General features: G+C 44.1%; 1 protein-coding gene across 1 annotated transcript; it reads left to right on the forward strand.

Moving 5' to 3' along the window:
• Positions 1-1586: 1586 nt before the first annotated feature.
• ANKRD33 (ankyrin repeat domain 33) lies at positions 1587-13816 on the forward strand. The gene is made up of 4 exons (XM_087707865.1): positions 1587-1990; positions 5359-5488; positions 6481-6621; positions 12917-13816. The coding sequence occupies exons 1-4, from the start codon at positions 1691-1693 to the stop codon at positions 13657-13659; spliced, it is 1314 nt and encodes a 437-aa protein (XP_087563991.1). The 5' UTR covers positions 1587-1690; the 3' UTR covers positions 13660-13816.
• Positions 13817-14151: the final 335 nt, after the last annotated feature.

The following is a 14151-nucleotide window of genomic DNA, read 5'->3' on the forward strand; positions in this document are numbered from 1 at the left end:
CCTTACAGCATTATCAGTTGAAAGGTTTTCTTTCTTTTTTCAAACTCCTATTAGTCAAATGCAAACTCCGGTCTTAGAGAAAAAGGTATTTTCCTTTGTACTCCCTGCTGAATCCCCTAAGCCAGTGTTTCTCAACCTTGGCTACTTGAAGATGTCTGGACTTCAACTCCCAGAATTCCCCAGCCAGCAAATGTTGACTTGCTCATTTTTACCCAGGAGTTGGATGCCCACTCATTCCTATTCCATACTCATTGCAACTACATCTTGAAACATTGAGCTATAGGGGTAGTTTTCATTTAGAATAGAATAGAATGACAGAGTTGGAAGGGACCTTGGAGGTCTTCTAGTCCAACCCCCTGCTAAGGCAGGAAACCCTATAGCATTTCAGACAAATGGTTATCCAATCTCTTCTTAAAGACTTCCAGTGTTGGAGCATTCACAACTCCTGGAGATAAATTGTTCCACTGATGAATTGTTCTGTCAGGAAATTTCTCATCAGTTCTAAGTTGCTTCTCTCCTTGATTAGTTTCCACCCATTGCTTCTTGTTCTGCCCTCAGGTGCCTTGGAGAATAGTTTGACTCCCTCTTCTTTGTGGCAACCCCTGAGATATTGGAAGACTGCTATCACATCACTCCTAGTCCTTCTTTTCATTAAACTAGACATACCCAGTTCCTGCAACCGTTCTTCATATGTTTTAGTCTCCAGTCCCCTAATCATTTTTTGTTGACCTTCTCTGCACTTTTTCTAGAGTCTCCACATCTTTTCTACATCGTGGTGCCCAAAACTGAATGCAGTATTCCAAGTGTGGCCTTACCAAGGCATTATAAGTGGTATTGATACTTCATGTAACTTTGCAACCAGTCCTCACAATCTTGATCTAAAGGAAAGGAAAGCTGAAGTAAGATCATAAACAGGGTCACGGTTTCCTCTAGTGATGACTTTGCTTAACAGCCAACTTGCCGGTCCCAACTGCGGTTGCTAAATGTAATCCTCAACTTACAATCACAATCAGTATCAGTTCTTCCTTGGCTAAGCGAGGAAGTTATTGAGTTTTACCTCTTTTTTGTTATGTTGTTAAATGGATCACCCTGGTTGATAAGTGAATTGCATGTTAAGCAAATCAGGCTCCTCCCCCCCCATTGATTTTGCTTGTTGGCAATCACCTGGGAAGGACACAAATGGAGATCACATGAGTCCAAGCCACTTAGGTTATCATAAATACATGCTGGTTGCCAAGTGCCTGAGTACTGATTGCATGACCCATAGGGGTGTTGCGACGGTTGTTAAGTGTGAGGACAGGTTGCAAGTCACTTTTTTCAGTGCTGTTGTAACTTCAAACGGTTGCTAAATGAATGGTTGCAGGTCAAGGACTAACTATACCTGTATTTCCATCTTAGTCACTGCCAAATAGAAAACTACAATGGTTCCCGGTTTCTGTTCAGAGCAGAATATCTGCTTATTTTACTTTGGGGATATAATTTATTACAGAGAATATTGGGCAAATGACCAATACAATATACCCATTCCTTCAGAATAATAAATATTAGTGTAATTGTCTCAAACTCCTTTGCACTGCAGATCCCCCGCGTGTAATTAAAAAAGAAGGCAAGAACAGAAATAGTCCTTTCCAGGGAGAAGAAGATGGGCCACCAAAACCACATCAAAAGCTACTTTCTGTGAGCAGGCTGGATGAATAATGACGACAATGGAAGAGACCCAAACAAATCACCCACCCTAAGCAAATCCAATCAAGAACTAGACTTTGAGGATGAAGAGGACAAAAGGCAGGAGAACGATTCAGATAGTTGGAGCCTCTCCTCCGATGACTCTGTCTTCCCGGACTATGAAGGTGCTCCATCTGACAGGGAGGAGCACCAAGCGGTCACGTTGTACTGGTGCTGTGCCAAGAACAATGCAAAGCTATTGCAGGATAAACTTGACAGTGGGGTGACCAGGGAGGAAGCCATGGAGTTGGATATCAACGGAAAGGTAATTAGACCCCCTTCCTGATCTAACACAGCAGGTGTGAGCTGGAGATGAAATGATGGTATAGTTCAACTGGGATATAACTAGAACAATGTTCAGCTTTGTAGGTCTTCTATCCCTAGCTTTACTGATCTTAACAGGGAGTCATAGTCAATTACTTGAAGAACACCTGCAAACTTCTATTGCTCCAGAATCATTGGTCTATTTGTGGTTGGCATTCACTGCCATGAACATATTACTCCATTGCTCTAATCCAATGATGCCAAACCTTTTCAGCATCGAGTGCCCAAACTGGAACATGTGTGCATGTGCTTGTGGCAGAGCGTTGGAAACCCAAAGACCAGATGGCCAGCACGCACCTGCCTGGTTTTTGGCCGTTTTCAGGATGTATTTTGGGCCATTTTTCGGGCCATTTTCAGGGCCAAAAACAGCCCGGAAAACAGCCTGAAAATGGCCCGAAAAATGGTGCCCGTGAAGACCAGCTGGTGATGGCACGGGTACCCACAGAGAGGCTCTGCATGCCATTTCTGGCATGTGTGCCATAGGTTCGCCATCACGGCTCTAATCAGTGGTGAAATCAAAATAATTTGCTGCCGATTCTGTGGGCTTGGTGGGGGGTTTCTATGACCAGGTGGGCGTAGCCAACTTTTTCTCACTTTTTAAAGCATTTTTCCCTGACGGTTTAGGTAGTAAAAAAATGCTTTAAAAAGTGGGAAATAATTGTTCCGATGATTGTGCGGATCAGCTGTGAGCCGTGCAATTGTTGGACCCTCTTTACTTCACTGTTTAAAACATTTTTCTCCTACCTATTCGCCTGAACTGGCAAGAAAAAAAATGCTATAAAAAGTGAAATAAAGAGGATCTACGTAATCGTCAGAACCATTTCCCCCCACTTTTTAAAACATTATTTTACTATCGGTTCAGGCGAACGTTAGCATTTTTTGCTACTGGTTCTAGCCTTTCACCCCTGGCTCCAATCCTGATACGTGATTCTGATTATGGTAGCTTCCAAAGGCAAGTCAAAGTGTTAGTGATTGTGTATAAAGTCAATATGGCTTGGCATGGAAGTATCTTCTGGCCTTTTTCAGACACAATTGCTTATCCCAGGAGAAATTGCTAGTAGTCCCAATCTCCACAAGGTATTTACAAGAAGGCTTGTGTGTTCTGTTTTTCTATGGGACCTTTTCTTAGACTTTGGGACAACTTCCCCTTTGAATTGGGACTAGCCCCTAACAGAATAACAGGAGTTGGAAGGGACTTTGCAAATCTTCTCGTCCAACCTCCTGCTCAAGCAGGAAACCCTATACAATTTCAGACAAATGGTTGTTCAACATCTTCTTTAAAACCTTCACTGTTGGAGCTTTGACAACTTCTGGAGGCAAATTGTTGCACTGACTAATTGTTCTGACTATCCGGATATTTCTCCTTAGTTTTAGGTTGCTTCTCTTCATAATTTGGCCTCCTGGAAACTACTGAAAACAGAGCTGTCCCAGAGCACCTACATACAATGATCCATGATACTTAGGATGCTTGACTGTACTGTGGTATTTAGATTTTATGATTTTATGCTTTTGTAATTTATATTTTCACTATCAGATATTTTTATTTATAAAGTTTTATTAGACTATACTGAGTGTCTAGGGATTGTAGCTGGTAATTTCTCAAATCAATGAATCCAGTCTTTCCACAGTATTCAACTTACCTTAGTACGACTGCTTCATGAAGCAATTATCAACAAACTTTGATAATATATTGTTTGCGCCTGGCTAGATGATAGGGGAAAACAGGACTGAATGGCACAAAGACAAACCCTTTTATTCAGCTGAATGAATAGTAAAGTCATCTGGGGCAGATAGTTGGCCTAAGTTGCCATTACTTTCAAATTTTAGTCCTAGAGTGGAATTTATTCATAGTAATCTTCACCACCATTGCCAATTCAACCAAGAATTAAAGTGAATACTTCTTGTCAACTGCATCTGTGCTGCTAGATAGACATAGTTCTCTTCATAATTCTGGGTTATGTGGCTACGATTTTCAAGTTTTATACACAGAAGTGGAAGAGAGGTGGTATTCAGCAGGTTCTGACCAGTTCTGGAGAACCAGGAGTGGAAATTTTGTGTAGTTTGGAGAACTGGTAAATACCACCTCTTATTGGCCCCGCCCCCATCTATTCTCTGCCTCCCGAGTCCCTGATGATATGGAGGATATGGAGATTTTGCAGTATCTTCCCCTGCCACATTCACCAAGCCACACCCACAGAACCAGTAGTAAAAAAATTTGAATCCCACCACTGGAAGAGATGTAACACTTGATTTGGGCTCTTAGGAGATTAGGATGCTTGCTTGAGGCCACCAACCCTACCCTTCATTCTCCTTTGAACATGTTACCTTGCCCCCATTTCTTCACCATGCTGCACCTTCATTCTTCTTTCACGGTGTTTCCTGGAATGAGAGAATAACACCTCCACATGCAGACATCTTAGAAATACCAAGAGGGGAATGCAGGATGAAGCTGGAGTTCCTACCAAGGAAAAACAGCTCATCCCACTGCTCTAAGCCCTGTCATTCTCTCCTGAAAAATAATCACTCACTTATACTCGTATAAGAAAAGGTGTTTTGCATTCTGATTATTCACTCTGAGAAGCCCTATGCTCCAGGATTTAAGAGGCTCCCCCTAAGCAGCTTATGGTTTTTGCAAGCTATCCAATTGTCTTATGTGCTCTGGGAGGATCTGGGGGGGAGGGTATAGTAGACAATATAAAAATTGTGCGTTATACACGAGAAAATATATGCCTAATAATCCCTGCTAATATCATCATCCTGTATTGATTGCCTCTTTCTACTCACAGTTAACCAGAGTTCCATATCTCCATTGTCATGGATCGGGATGAACAGAGCCACCAGGGATAGTGATGGAAAAGCATTTTTGCTACAGGGCATGGTATTTAGTTGGCCACTGAACAAGCTCAGAAGTAGCAATAACAATAGCACTTAAATTTATATACCACTTCATAGTGCTTTTGAGCCTTCTCTAAGTGGTTTACAGAGTCAGCCTATTGTCCCCAACAATCTGGGTCCTTATTTTACCACCCTCAGAAGGATGGAAGGCTGAGTCAATTTTGAGCCTGGTGAGATTTGAATTGCCAAATTGCAGGCAGCTGGCAGGCAGCAGAAGTAGCCTGCAGTACTGCATTCTAACCACTGCGCCACCATGGCTCTAGTATGATCTTATTGCACGAGGGTTAGCCACGATGATGCAGCAGCCATCAAGATATATGGGATCATAGACCTCAAAACCTGAAAGGATGGATGGGAAAAGATCTTGTGTGCTCTGGAAGATGGAATTTTAACATTTTCCCTCTTGCTCTCCAGAACGGCCTCTTGGTAGCATGTTTTCGGGGTTTCAAAGATATTGTCATTCTTCTCAGTAAATGCTCCTACATAGATGTCAACCACCAGGATAACGATGGAAACACAGCACTTATGGTGGCAGCCCAAGCAGGTAGGAAAAGTTACTATTTTCATTACACCAAGCAAGACACAGGGGACTTCAAAGAACATTAAAGATTCAAACATTGGTGGGATGTTTGATCAGAATTTTAAAAACAGCAAGCTGAAGAACACAATTCCAAATTATGCAAAAACAAAAAAGGGACTTTCCCTTCCTGTCATTCCCTTGTTTAAAATCATTATCTATCCAGAACAATATTTAATGGGGAGGCGGGACATCACAGTTGGATATTTATGTCCTGCATCTGTCATAGGATGCATTTACCAGGAAGGAGGGGTGTGGGTAGGTTTTGAATGTACATTTGGGAATATGTGGGTTGGGTTGAGTTTCCAGTTTGTGCACTAGCTGGTTCTGATTGGGGGCGGGTGGGAAAGGAGCAGAATAAGATATTTATTTGGGCATTCCCTACCATTTTCCTTCAGTTTCAACCTAGGCAATGTGTGATATTTTAAAGTGGTATGAGGACAGGGCTGAAATTCAGAAGGTTCTGATAGGTTCTGGAGAACCGGTAGCGGAAAATTTAAGTAGTTCAGAGAACCGGCAAATACCACCTCTGGCTAGCCCCAGAGTGGGAATGGGGATTTTGCAGTATCCTTCTCCTGCCACGCCCACCAAGCCACACCCACCAAGCCACACCCACAGAACCAGTAGTAAAAAAAATTGAATTTCACCACTGTGTGGAGCATAGGATTTAACATTAAGGACAGTGAATCCAATCCAGTGAGATCCACAAATCCACAGGGTTTGTCAGTCAGTTCATTTATATACACATTGATGATTTGTGCCAATGGAAAGAAACTAGTTATTGTTGCAAAGCAAAAGTAATGGGGATCTGCACAAAATGAGCGGTGGGGAGAAGAATATGCCCCTAGAGTAGAACTGTGGATTCTTTGTGATCATTGCTGCCTTTAGATGTTAATCTTTCTTTGGAGAGCTCAGCGCATTCCTAACACTGTTCACTTTTTCTCTCTGTTGCCACACAGGACACATTACTATTGTGAACTATCTTCTGAATTACTATCCAGGAGTAGACATTGAGATGCAGGATGACAGAGGCTTGACTGCACTCATGAAAGCTGCAATAGGAGGGAAGAATGATTGCATTGCAGCCTTGCTCATGGCAGGTATACGATTAATTGCCACTGACTTTCCAGATGTTGATTTTAATGTTCTTGGAATTAACATAGTCTGGTATTTAGAAAGTTAGTTAGAAACACCAGGGGCATTTATTTTTTCAAGGAGAGAAAATGTACATCCTCCCCCCACAAACTGGAATATCAGGGAGAGATGTACTTTTCAAGGACAGTTTAGAAAACAAAACATTGCTTCCAGACAGTCTTCTCTTCCATGTCCCTAAAGAGAACCAAATTGCTGTTGTTCCAGGATGCTAGAAATAAAGCTAAGGGGGTGGGGGAGGAACCTCGTTGCTTTAGGTCACACCAGAAAAGAGACTCTACAGGGGATTTCAGGGTAATGGCCCCATTTCATGATAAGATGAGCAGTGCAGGATAGCAAAAGCAATTCTCTTTGTTACTCACCAGCATACATGGGATGAAAAATAGCTCAAGAGTAGCCACAATAGTGAAATTGCAGGGGAGCCATAATTTAAAGACCTTTATCATTAACTAGTCGATAACCCAGCGCCCGGGTATCTATAGACGTCGAAGCGTTTGTCTGACAGGGAGCCATTGAGAGAGGCCTTTCTTCCCCCCTACTCCCATGCCCATCATCTCTGCCCTCTCCCTTCCCCCTCCCATGCGCTCCTCTTTCCTGCCCTGTCTATGATCCTGGCACTTTGCCCCAAATCTATCAGGTGCTTCCCCATTGGTCCACTGGAGGGCGAACGTCATGTCTGGCATTCCAGAGGAAGCTGTGAAGGAACTGATATCACAAACAATTGCCGCTCTAGGACGCCGCACTCACTCTCTTTAATGGCCCAGGCTCTCCCATCTCCCTCCCATGACATCACAAGCAATTGCCACTCTTGGACGATGCGCTCGCTCTCCTTAACAGGCCAGGTGTTCTAGAGTTATGATGGAACACACACACACACATACCCCAGGGTGTCTTCTCCACCTCCCCCAGTATTTTTTTTCCAGAGGGTAAGTTATCTGTGTACCACCCAATTTGGTTGAAATTGCTCAAGGTGCTCCAGAGTTATGCTGGAACATACATACATACATACATACATACATACATACATACATACATACATACATACATACATACATACCAGTGGTGGGTTTCAAAAATTGTTTGAACCTACTCTGTGGGTGTGGCCTCCTTTGTGGGAGTGGCTTGCCGCCCATGTGATCGGATGGGAGTGGCTTGCCACCCATGTGACCGGATATGAAGATGCCGACGACACTTGTCAGAACCACCTTAAATTGCCTCACACACAGCACTCGCATGTATAAGAATATGATGTAAACTTGTTTTTTAAAAGGCATCTTTGGTTTGCGTTAAAACAACTTCAACACACGCAATGTTCTGATTGCACCACAAACGCAGTAGTCATCCTTACCTTTCACAGAGGCACTAAGTTTTATAAATATGAGCATGATAGTGTAGAATAATCATATCCAAGGACCAGTGGTGGGTTTCAAAAAATTTTGGAACCTCTTCTGTAGGTGTGGCCTGCTTTCCGGGTCCACGGTAGATTTGACGAACCGGTTCTACCGAATAGGTGCAAACTGGTAGGAACCCACCTCTGATACATACATACATACACACATACATACATACATACATACACACATACATACATACATACATACAGCCTTTTTTAGAGAGAGAGAGAGAGAGGAGGAGGAGGAGGAGGAGGAGGAGGAGGAGGAGGAGGAGGAGGAGGAGGAGGAGGAGGAGGAGGAGGAGGAGGAGGAGGAGATAACTCTTGGAGCAACCTACTGTATATACTCGAGTATAAGCCTAGTTTTTCAGCCCACTTTTTGGGCTGAAAAAAGCCGCCTCGGCTTATACTCGAGTCAGTGAAAAATTTGCCCGAAATGGAGGAGAAAAAGGGGCGGGGCCATGCCGCTGGGTGACACTCGTGAATGGCCCAGTGCCCCTGTGAGTTTCCCCTCCCTCTGTGTCAGTTTGCCGCGCAGCGCGCACCGCACCATCCCCCCTCCTCACGTTCTAATGTAATACAGGGCTGTCTTACGATTCCCCTTCCTCCCCCTCCTGCCGCTCTGCAACGATGTCCCACCTCCTCCTTGTTATGGCAAGCAGCCACATAGCGATGTCCCACCTCCTCTGGTACAGTGATCCAATGATAGGAATCACTGTGCCGTGTGTCATAGGAGGCGGGACATCGCTCCCGCGGCTGCACGGGACATCATCATCACAGCGGGACATCAGCATCATGAGGTGAGTGAAGTATTTCATTGAATACACCGCTAGTTTACTGTTTTTCTTTGAAATAAATATTCAAAAACATTATTGGTATCTATTTTTATTTTTGAAATTTACCGGTAGCTGCTGCATTTCCCACCCTAGGCTTATACTCGAGTCAATAACTTTTCCAGTTTTTTGTGGTAAAATTAGGTGCCTCGGCTTATATTCGGGTCGACCTATACTCGAGTATATACGGTAATCCTCATAAAAAGATTTGCCACCATAGTGTTTCCATGGATCCCTTCCATTTGCACACAGATATTGTAGACCAGAGTTTCTCAACCTCAGCAACTCTAAGATGTGTGGACTCCAACTCCTCAAAATTCCCTAGCCAGCATGCTCCCTGGGAAATTATGGGAGTTGGTCCATACATCTTAGATACCTTGCTAAGGTTGAGGACCCCCCCCCCTTTCTTTTTTTAAGATATTCCAGGTTTGGCCATTCCCATGACTTTGCTTCTTTTTACGGGCTGAATCAGTGTGTTTTTTTTTAGCTCAATGCTATTCATCTGAAATGTGGAGCAAAGCTAGACTGTTTCCTTTCCTTTTGATTTTTTTTTTCAGCGCTGGTGCTTGAAAGAAAACTGTTAGTCCAACTCTAAGCCTTTCATACATTTGTAGTCAGTTTCACATACTGATAAGTAGCCTGCCTAGGACTCCTGAATCAGCCCTGTGGTCAAGGAAGCCACACACAGGGTCATTATACCATGATTACAACTATTGGGGAAAGAACCTGGTTGCTATCCTGCTGTGACAGTTTTTCTCAAACTTGCCAACTTGAAGAGGTGAGGACATCAACTCCCAGAATCCCCCCAGCCAGCTGCCTAGGATCACAACCAGCAGAGCCTTTTAAAGAAAAAAAAATCAGAGGAAAACTGTTGATACTGCTACTACTCAAATTTTTAATTATGTAATTTTTTTTACATCTATATTTTTACATAGAATGTATGTTGAATATATTGGGGGCATAGAGAGCAATTTATATTCTTCTACATGTAGGGACTGGGTGGCTCAGTGGCTAAGACACTGAGCTTGTCAATCAGAAAGGTTGGCAGTTCAGCAGTTTGAATGCTTAGCACTGTGTAACCGAGTGAGCTCCTGTTATTAGTCCCAGTTTCTGCCAACCTAGCAGTTCAAAAGCATGTAAAAACACAAGTAGAAAATTAAGACCCACCTTTGGTGGGAAGGTAACAGCATTCTGTGCACCTTCAGCATTTAGCCATGCTGGCCACATGACCACGGAGACATCTTCAGACAGTGCTGGCTCTTCGGCTTTGAAACAAAGATGGGCACCACCCACTAGAGTCTGGAACGACTAACACATATGTGTGAGGAGAACCTTTACCTTAACATGTAGGGGATTTTTATCATTCTGGAAACCATGGCAGCTCAGTATGCCTTTAATTTTTGTTTTGTTTTAATTTTTCTGTTGATCAGCTGGAGGGAAAATGGATTGGCTCATAATGCCCCTTATCTCTTCTGTATTTCAAGGCCAGCAAAAGTTGGCTTGTGAGGGAAGGGAGGTGAAAGCCAAATTGGAAAAAAATGTTGTTTAGAAATGTAGACAGCTCTGGGGAGGGAAAGAGACTCTGGATGCTGGGGAAGGTCTACTTCGGTTGTTGTTTTGCATAAGCCAGCCAACAGTCATAGGATCACCACAAGTTCAACATCATGAGTGATCTCTTCCCCATAACTCAGTTAAGTGCTTTCTACCCTCAGTGGGCCTATGGGAAACTAAGCCAATTTTCATGCTGCTATTCCTTTTGCTAGTTCCCCCTTTGCCTCTGTTCTGGCTAACAGCTGGAGGACACGATCCTCATTTCCCACTAGGAGGAAGCCTGCCTTCTTTGCACCTTCTCCGCTTCCCCAGCTACCCAATTCACAGGGCTGCTGAGATGGTGATGATTTTCATAAGATACTAGATCTCTGCATTTAACCATCTGTTAGAAACTGCAAGCAAAGGGGCAAGGGAAGTTGAAAAGGCTAAATTCAGTCCCACTGTCTGCATGAGCCAGAAGAAGATTAGACATTTTCAGAATGTGTTCACTTCAGCTGTCCAGAAATGGCAGAAAACAGAGAGAGATGGCTGAAAGGGCTATTAAGCCCAAGAGCAGGGAAGATAGAGCATAGAGGAAAGTTCCCCTGGTTTACCTATCTCTATCTATCTATCTATCTATCTATCTATCTATCTATCTATCTATCTATCTATCTATCATCTATGATTTGCCAAAGAAAGGGGGCATGCATAGCCTTTAGGAGGCTTGTAGAGTGTCCTGGGGGCTGTGGGGGCAAAAACAAGTGAAAAAATGGCCCATTTTCCGCTCGTTTTTGCCCTCCCCAGCCACCAGGAGCACTTTGCAGGCCTCCCAAACCCTCTGCACCCTCTCCTTATTTGTGAAGGGGCGGGTTTCGGGAGGCCAAAAATGCTGTATTCAGTGTATAAGACACACTCAGATTTTCACCCGCTTTTTTGGGAGGGAAAGATGTTTCTTATACTCTGAAAAATGTGATACATCTACGTGCAATTCCTATTCCTATTCCTATTGCTATATCTATCTATCTATCTATCTATCTATCTATCTATCTATCTATCTATCTATCTATCATCTATCTATCTATCTATCTATCTATCTATCTATCTATCTATCTATCTATCTATCTATCTAACCTACCTACCTACCTACCTACCTACCTACCTACCTACCAGTGGTGGGGTTAAAAAAATTTAGAGCCTCTTCTGTAGGTGTGGCCTGCTTTGTGGGAGTGGCTTGCCAGCCATGTGACTGGGTGGGCATGGCCAACTTGTTTCACCATGTGGTGAAACTGCAGACGTTTTTGATAGAAATTTTGTCAGACTAGATCAGTGATGACTAACCTTTTTGTCATGTGCCAAAAGCGCATATGCACACACACACACATACACACACACACACACATAATGCAATGCACATGCGACCCCCTGTGCATCCATCCCCTACGCATGTGCGTGTGACCCCCCCGCATTCCCCTGCCCCCATACATGCGTTTGTGACCCCCCCCCTGCATTTGCTCCCCCACATGCACACATGACCTCATGGCCTCCCACACATGTGCATGTGTCTCTTGCATGCGCCTCCCCCCCTGGATGTGCAGCAGAGACTTGAAAAACAGCTGGCCAGCAGGAGGCACATACGCATATGCAGTGGAGTTGAGCTGGGTCGACAGCTCGCGTGCCTGCAGGGAGGACTCTGCGTGCCACCTGTGCCATAGGTTTGCCATCACGGGACTAGATAATCTACCTTAATCAAACTCTTGACTTCCAGAATCCTTCCCCAATCCATCTAATGATAAAAACCAGCAGTTTTGTCTTCCATTTGATCTCACTGCCCATATGTCATTTTTTTAAAAAACTTACACCTTCTTCCATCTGCTTGCATGCAGGAACTACAAGAATCCCCAATCCTTTTCAACCATATTCTTTACATATTTATATTTTATGACCTCCACAAGGGGTCCTAATGGGAATCTTTGGAGGAAACTAAGCCTGCTATTCAATTCTAAACACGATAACATCTATTCTTTTCTTGAATCCATGCTATCAGGCAAAGGATTCTTTTTTCATCAGTTCTTCTCCACTGTGATAACAATCCTAGTGATAACACATGCTCTCTCACATACTTTCACATATAAACATACATGTTCACATATGTCCCTGTGGAAGCTGCTTTTGCCCTCAGAAGAAAAAGTGGGCAAGGAAATGCTACAATCCATGATTCTCTTCTCAATGCACAACTCAATTGTACAACTCAGACGTGCAAAAACTATACACATGGAGAGAGGGGAAAAAAGAATTAGCACAGGATGCAGAACAGCTTTTGGGTAGGTAAAGGGGTCCAGCTTCTCCCTTGAATCTCAAAATGGGATGGTGAAAGCAACTCCAAAACCAGACTTCTGGGGCAGCAGCCAGGAGGGTGGGGGAGGTAAGCAAGCATGGACGTGGGAATGAAATACCGCTGAACCTCTCATCATGTGTGTTTTCTCCTAGGAGCTGATGTTGCTGCTGTGGACCCCGTGAAAGGAAAGACCGCGGAGGAGTGGGCAGCCCTGACTGGATGCTTTGAAACTATCATGCGGATCAGAATCCTTTTGCAACGCCCCTGTGCCCAGCAATTCTCTAACAAGTACTTGCCTGAGTGGCCCCAACTGCCTGAACTGGTGGCCCAAGCGACAGCTACCAAATCCAGAGCCAAGCGTCTGACTGATCACATTTGCTCCATGTTTACCATCCGTTTCCCACAAGACCCCGAGACGGATGGGGTGATGGATCACATGGTGCGCATGACCACCTCCTTGGCCAGCCCATTCATGACCACGGCTTGTCAAACGCTCTGTCCTGATGACCCACCGGAAGTAGGCAAGCAGAGACAGTCAGTGCCAGAAATTCTCAACCGATATGTACCTGATCCCGATGCCAAATCAGTAAACAGCAGATCGTGCAGCAGTAGCCAGTTCAGGACCCAAACCCTGATACCGTATCAATCCCTTAGTCCCTTTGCGAAGTTTCTGTCCCTTCCTCTGCGATTCAACAGCGCCATTCCAAAAATTAAGGTCAGCAGGTCTTCTGCCCAGTCAACTCCGGCAGAGAACAAACCACCCAAGGTTAAAAACAAGAATGCACTGCAGATCCCGAAATGGCGATACAAGGAGGTGAAAGAAGAGAAGAAGAAAGCTCAGGAAGCAGCAGGGAACAAGAAGAAGCCAGACAAGACTAAAGGAAAAGATGAATAGTTGTGATGTTTGGGGGGTTCCACCACAAAACCGCGGTCGACTAAAGCGCGCTCGACGAAACCGCGTACCTGACGTCATCACAGCGCGACGAAAAAAGCACGCTGTGAGCGGTAAAGCTAAAATTAACGCGTAAACCTAAACCTAACCCCCCCAAACCTAACCCTAAACCTAACACTAAACCTAACACTAAACCTAACCCTTAACCTAACCCTAAACCTAACCCTAACCCTTAACCTAACCCTTACCTTAACGTGAATCGGCTTGTTTTAAAAGCGCTTTTTAAAGCGCCCTTTTTTCTCCGTGGTCGTTGTTGTCGCGCTGCTGATGACGTCAGCGACACGCTTTAATCGGGCACGCTTTAGTGGACCGCGGTTTTGTCATGCCACATGTTTGGGGATGCAAGAAGAAAATGATATTCCAAAGACAAAGTAAAGCTCTGCCTCAGGGTGATTGAGAAAAATATCATCACCCTTATGGATACTTTCTCAATTT

Source organism: Thamnophis sirtalis, unplaced genomic scaffold (assembly GCF_051295495.1).
Source record: "Thamnophis sirtalis isolate CommonGarterSnake01/CBP01778 unplaced genomic scaffold, rThaSir2_p1.2 scaffold_3, whole genome shotgun sequence".
NCBI lineage: Eukaryota > Metazoa > Chordata > Lepidosauria > Squamata > Natricidae > Thamnophis > Thamnophis sirtalis.